Raw genomic sequence first — 6,946 nt, forward strand, 5'->3', positions numbered from 1 at the left:
GAAACATGAAGAGTGGACGCTGAGCGCTGAACGACTGCTGAAACATGAAGAGTGGACGCTGAGCGCTGAACGACTGCTGAAACATGAAGAGAGGACGCTGAGCTCTGAACGACTGCTGAAACATGAAGAGTGGACGCTGAGCTCTGAACGACTGCTGAAACATGAAGAGAGGACGCTGAGCGCTGAACGACTGCTGAAACATGAAGAGTGGACGCTGAGCGCTGAACGACTGCTGAAACATGAAGAGAGGACGCTGAGCTCTGAACGACTGCTGAAACGTGAAGAGAGGACGCTGAGCGCTGAACGACTGCTGAAACATGAAGAAGAAGCTGAAACTGAGTCGATAAAGATGAAATTATCTGAACCTAAAATTAGCAAAACTAAAGTTGAAAATAATTAAAGTCACTGCTGAGTTTTGAATTTAAAGTCCAGAAAAACTTAAATGTCAAACGAGAAGATGTTTAAATCTGGAGTTTCAAAGTAAAGCTTGTAGATATTCTTCAAAATAAGAGTCTGGCTCTGTCATAGTTCAGATTAGACGATGTTTGTCTGTTTTGTTTCTCGTCTGGAGGCCAAACGTTCGACTCTGCTCCTCCGTCTCTCCCTGCAGCGGAGCTGGAGAAGCAGAAAGGTGTGATGCGACCTGGCATCCTGGTGGGAGGCGTGGGGGCGGCAGGGGGCGGAGCCAGCGCTGGCGGAGGTGGCATGAAGAACGAGGTGGTGAACGGCTCCCTGGGTAGGCCGAGCCTCGACGACACGTACGCCTCGGTGGATGGACTCAAACGTACGGCGCTCAGCTCCTCGCTCAGGGATCTCTCTGAGACCGGTAAGAACCCGGGTCCTGGTCCAGTCCTCATTTCATCAGGTCTCCCTCCCAGTGGTCCAGACTTCCTGTAATCTTGTGACGAGGTCTGGATCACAAGTTCTCCAGGTTCTTAAAGCTCTTTCTCAGATTTTAAGTGAACTTTGCTGCTCTCACCTCAGTGATGTGCTTCAGTAGCATAAATTCATCAGGAGGGATCTTCCTCCGGTTTTCATGACTCAGATCCACATCTGGGCTGTTACACAACAGATGAGAGAGTCATGGGACCGGTAGACCTGAGTTCTGTTCTGGTAGCGTGTCTCCACCTGCTGGACGGCTCCAGCTCTTCATCAGTGGTTGCTCTGGGCCGTAGTGTCATCAGCGTACTGGTATTCATTAATTTACTGAGCAGCCCCAGTTCTTAATGGCAGAGTGCAGTGATCTGTGGACCCTGTCGATCCAGAGTCAGTCCACATCGGAGCACGTTTACCAAAAGTTGAGACTAAAAATGGCACCTGACGTCATCAGCACGTCTGTTTAAAGTTGTTCCAGCTCCTTGTTTCCTCTGAGAAGTCCCCCCTCTTCTACCTGGACCTAGGACCTGAGGAGACCAGGTTTTATACGTTTAAAAGTCCTGGAGGGAACAGATGTTCTAAAACCTGCAGATGTTTTTCTGTATTGATGGAGTCTTTCCAGATGTGTCAGCTGCCTGTGCCAGAGGCACTAATGCACCCCCATACCATCAGAGAGGCAGGATGGTTCCTCTTCTCTTTAGTATGAAGGATGTGTTTGTGGTTTCCAAACAGAACTTCAGGTTTGGATCCCTCTGACCTCAGAACAGTTCTGGACTTCACCTCGGTCCATTTGAAACGAGCTCTGGTCCAGAGAAGAGGCAGCGGTTCTAGATGGTGTTCACATGAACAGAACCAGACCCAGTTTTAATGCAGTGGCCCCTGAGGGCCTCGTCCTTTGAGCTCAGATTTCTTCAGGTTCTTCTAATCTGTGGATCAGATTATGATCTGAAGACGATGGAGATGAAATTTTTATTCAGGAACTTTATTCTGAAGTTCTTCCTGTAGCTTTCGACAGACTGCTGAACCTCTGCCCATCTTTACGTCGAGCCGTTTCTTTTTAAAGCCAGTCCTCTGACCCACCTGCTGATAATTAACCTCATTATTTAAACGAGTTAAATAAATTAAATATTAGCTAATTCTCCTCTAGAAGTTTTTTTATTCGTACCTCTGATTTTTACAGCCTTTTGCTGCGTCTGACACAACTTTTTACAGATGAGTTGCAGCCGTCACGTTTAAAATTTACTGTTTTAAAAATATATTATTTCCTAGTTTAAACGTGTGACAAGTTTACTATAATCTATTGTGAATAAGCTCTGGGTTTATGAGATTTGCCGATCATTGCATTCAGTTTTTATTTACATTTTACACACAGCATCCCGACAGTTGTTAGATGTGGGGTTGTATTTTTGCAGAATTGGAAATAAAAGTATAAAATATAGTAACATTAACTGTGCATCCAGATTGTAAAGTCTGAGTTATGATAAGAGTTTATGAAGTATTATAGTTTTGCTGTGGTTTCAGTGTAAATGTAAAAAGTGTTTCACAGATATTTGGTCAAAACTAAGTTAAGTAAAATGTTTGTTTTTAAAGTTAAATTAATGCACCAGGGCGTTATTAACTGGTCCAAATAATTCAACAAGAAACAAACGAATGATTTTGGTGTATTTTAGAAAAATGCATCTTTTTCTGGAAATGAGATTTTGTGCATTCTCCAACTAAAACTAGTTTGTTTTCTCTCCATGAGAAATGTGGTTTAACAAAGAACTAGCCTAGCTTAACGTAGCCTAGCTTAATGTAGCCTAGCTTAACTTAGCCTAGCTTAATGTAGCCTAGCTTAATGTAGCCTAGCTTAACTTAGCTTAGCCTAGCTTAACGTAGCCTAGCTTAACTTAGCCTAGCTTAACTTAGCCTAGCTTAACGTAGCCTAGCGTAACTTAGCCTAGCTTAACTTAGCCTAGCTTAACGTAGCCTAGCTTAACTTAGCCTAGCTTAACTTAGCCTAGCTTAATGTAGCCTAGCTTAACTTAGCTTAGCCTAGCTTAACTTAGCCTAGCTTAGCCAAGCTTAACTTAGTCTAGCTTAGCCTAGCTTAGCATTAAGACTTAAATTGTAGGGAAGCTGCCTTGTTCTTCCTGAAGCTAAATAAAACCTGACAACAAACAGGAAGCTCGCTGATTAAAGTGTTTAACTCAATTTTTGAAATTTTACACGACAAAGTTTCAAAGTTCAACTTGTTTTTTCCGGGGACCAAGTTTTAACTGCCTGATTCTGGTTGGACAACAGGGAAGCGAGGTCGTAGGAACAGTGTTGGCTCATTGGACAGTACCATTGAAGTAAGTTTGGCTGGGGGCGGGGCTTAAAGCTTGCATGAACTCCTTGCACGCCGTCGCCGCACATTTTCCACCCTGTCTGAAAGTGTTTGTGGTGATTCTAAGGCGGTCTTCACCGGATCTTCTCCATGCTGCAGGGCCTGCTCCACAGGCTCATGTGGTCGGAGAACTCTTCATCTTTAGCTTTTAAAACGTACACTTTTGGGTTTATTGGGAGTTTTTGCAACCGTTACTTTGCATGTTTGTGTTTTTTAAGGGATAATTTGAACGTTTAAAAAATGTAAAGGTGACGCAATCACGAACAACGTGATGTCACGGTTTGTTCTAAGTTGGAGCTCTTTATGTCGAGCTTATTGTTTAACTCCAGCTTTTAAATGTAAAATGTTCAAAAGTCATCTGGTCTTAGCTACGTGGTAGTTTGGACTAGTTCCTGAACTCCAGGTTTGGACCTGGTGAGCTCTCCCTTCATCACGTGTCAAACTGTAACCAGGGCCGCAAGCCCAATGCGGCCCTGGTTACAGTTTTATCCGTATTGTGACGTAAAGTTTTTAAATGTATTAAAACTCTGTGACAGATTTAACTTCTAACTCTTCTCATTTCACTTAAAAACTGAATTTAACTCGTTTTTTCAATAAATATTTATGACTGGCACTCAGTTAGGAACAACTTTTATTTTGACGTGCACAACTTGCACAACTGTAATCTTGGCCGTGCACATTACTTTGCCGCCTGCATTGTACTCACCTTGACCCCGATGTTTATGACTGAAGCTGCTGAGGTCCACCTCAGAAATGAAGAAAGCAGATTTGGACCAGAATGTTGTTAAATAATATTTTCTGCTGGCGGGGTTTTACACCTGGACATGTTTCCTGTCCCGGCAGCGGTCCAGCTCTAGACCTTTTGATACATGTTGGAGACGCCTGCGGCTAAATTCAGATGTTCGAGGCTAGCTGCAGATGCTCAAGACAACTTTGACTGTTTCAAAGGATAAGTTGCTGCAGAATATTTTTTGAACATGATCAGAAGTGACGGGACTTCCTGCAACTCACTCATGGAAGTTAAGAACCACGAGACGTTCAGGAGACATTTGGAGTACTCGGTCAGAACAGTTCCCAACCATTCATGGGATAACCCCTTAAAGGCAACACGTTTTCTTAAAGAGGTTTACGACGTTTTCACATGACTCGACATCCTGCTCCGACGGTTTAACCTGAAATATCACCCAGACAAATGCTAACGACAGCAGTACTGTCTAAATGCTGCCTTCTATCCCAGAACAGGGTTCCTGGGTTCACTGTGGTACTCCTGCCCCAGAAACACATCAACCAATAAGCAGACTGAATGCTCTCGTGTGTTTTGTGGAAACATTATTATTTTTAGATTCCCAAACCACGGGAAAAAGCAACAAGATGCACTCATCAAGTGCGAACACAAACCGTACTGTAGATGTGAAAACATGCTTTAGGAGAACTTTAGCAGTGAAGCATGACATATTCCTGGACCTAGTCCTCACTACCACGCAGCTACGCTCTAATAACTGGGATATTTGTGCTTTGAGTTGTGGTCAAACATTAGTTAATAACTAAAAACCAAACCAGCAGCTCTTCTTGACACGTCTTCAGTCACAACAGCCGCCGAACTGAACCTCTGACTTTTACTGTGCGACCGTCGAGTGGCATGTGTATTTGTAGTCACTGGTACTTTTTTAACTTCTTTGCTCTGTTCTTTTGGCTTCTTGTTCTTCTTCTCAGGGTTCCATCATTAGCAGCCCCCGGTCTCACCAGCAGCGCCCCCTGGTGGCTGCTAGTCTGTCCTACAGCCCCATGATGGTGCCTTCGTCTCCAGCAGCATACCGGCCACACCGCCCTACTCAGAGCCCCGGTACAGGGGTGGGGGGTGGGCCGGGGCTCTGTCACAACCAAGGAGGGGTCACTACCTCTCCACTCGCGAGCGGGGTAGGGGCTGGGGCCGGAGGAGGGATGGTGGGTGGGGGTGGCCAGACTCCAGGAGGCCGGATGGGGAATTTCTTCGGCAGCCGAAGAGGCAAGGTTCCTGGTCCCCTGACGATGATGTCTCCCCCTCCTCAGGGTCCTCCGAGTCCCCTGATGATATCATCACCCCCCCACTACCCCGCACCCGCGCCTCCCATCCCCCTCCCATCCTCCCCTTCCCCATGCCCCTCCCCATTGCCCAACCTCGGTCAGTCAGACTTGGGAGGAATTGGAGGGGGAGGAGGTATGGGAGGGGGTCCGTCCAAGCTCCAGGCTTTGCACGCTCAGTACTGCCACGTCAACAGTGGAGGAGGCGGAGTCAGTGGTCACCCACAGCAGCAGACACCACCTCCACCCTACCACCACCATCACCGCTACCACATGCAGAATGTCCCCCAGCACCACGCCCTGACGCACCGCTTTTCCGCACCCCAACGGCAAGGTTGCGTTCCCTCTCATACCCAGCAGCATCAGAGGTTGCCACAAGGCTCCGCACAGCACTCACGCTACAACATGGCAGCCGGCTTCACCACACCTCCGCCGCTGTCCCCGCACTCCCCTGTCACCCCAACTACCCCGCACGGACTCTACCACCCGGGGCGACCGGGTGGAGGCACCAAACTCCCACTGACCATCTCGCACTCCCAGCCCCACCCCCATGCACACACACACTCTCACAATCACGCCGTGCACATACACTCCCCTCTCAGCCCCTCCCCCTCCGCCAATGCCTCCACCCACTTCACCTTCTCCACCCCGCCACCACAAACTCCCTCGGCTCGCCTCGTCTGCCAGACACCTGCGCAGCCCTACGCAGCCCAGTATCCCCCACTGTCGTCCATCCCGCCTCCCCCTCCGCACTCCCCTTTACCTCCACCATCGACCGCCCCGCTCTCTCCGCACCTCCCAGGAGCAGGGCAGGGTGGCGGCCCCAAGGCGAAGCCCGTCAGCCGGATCAGCACGGTCGTGTGAGGCGGCAAACGTCTGGGACAGTGATCCGTAACCCAGCTGAGAGCCACCAGGGGGCGATAGTGAGACTCAGCACCCGAAGAAAGAGGAAGAGAAGAGGAGGAGGGCAGGTGCAGGTGTATCAAGACAACCGCCTGATGAAGCGGAGGGCAACAAGAGTGGGGAAGAGGAAGTTACTCAGCCTGTGTTATTTTCATATCGACTTTCCTCACAGATAGAACGAACGTCCTGAAGATGTTTGTTGATCAAACCTCCCGCTCTCGCAAAGATGAAGGAAAACACCCACATAACTCTGCTTTATTGTTGAAAATGTCCTCATCTTCCCTTCGTAGTGCCGTGTGAGGTGAGCTGGCGGACATGTTTGTAGTTCTTCACTGAAACTCCAAGTGTTCATGTCACGTTGCGAGAACTTTCTAAATGTTTGTGTTGCTGTGGTGGGCAGTTGGTTCAGGGACCAGTCACGAAGGGAACAGTGCTCGAGGTTAAAGCACCAACGTTAGCCTTAGCTGCTAACGTCATGGGTTAAAGGGACAGTTCAGGTGTTTTTGAAACCTGAGGGCAGAATGAGTCCTGCCAATAATTCCCCACTTAAAAAAAAACAATCACAAATCGAGCACTTGTTTTGAATCTTGACATGTTTCTGTGAGGCAAATGCAGAAGTGGTTAGCATCAGTATTGGTGTAGTTTGTGTGTCTTAGACCAGCATGCGTGTTCTGTGCAACAGCTAACGATTCTCAGTGTTTACGGCTGATGCTCGAGCGGAGGGATTCGTTGTGGTTT

At 47.8% G+C, this 6,946-nt stretch overlaps 1 protein-coding gene across 1 annotated transcript in view; it reads left to right on the forward strand.

The window, feature by feature from the left end:
* LOC119417394 (IQ motif and SEC7 domain-containing protein 2-like) overlaps nt 1-6,407 on the forward strand; it is a 22,075-nt gene extending 15,668 nt beyond the window's left edge. Inside the window, exons 7-9 of the mRNA XM_037684597.1 lie at nt 611-826; nt 3,160-3,209; nt 4,958-6,407. Coding sequence (XP_037540525.1) covers nt 611-826; nt 3,160-3,209; nt 4,958-6,169 — 1,478 coding nt within the window. The 3' untranslated portion in view covers nt 6,170-6,407. The remainder of the gene's footprint in view (nt 1-610; nt 827-3,159; nt 3,210-4,957) is intronic.
* Nucleotides 6,408-6,946: the final 539 nt, after the last annotated feature.

The sequence above is a fragment of the Nematolebias whitei genome, chromosome 11 (assembly GCF_014905685.2).
Source record: "Nematolebias whitei isolate Nwh7 chromosome 11, NemWhi1, whole genome shotgun sequence".
In the NCBI taxonomy this organism is placed as follows: domain Eukaryota; kingdom Metazoa; phylum Chordata; class Actinopteri; order Cyprinodontiformes; family Rivulidae; genus Nematolebias; species Nematolebias whitei.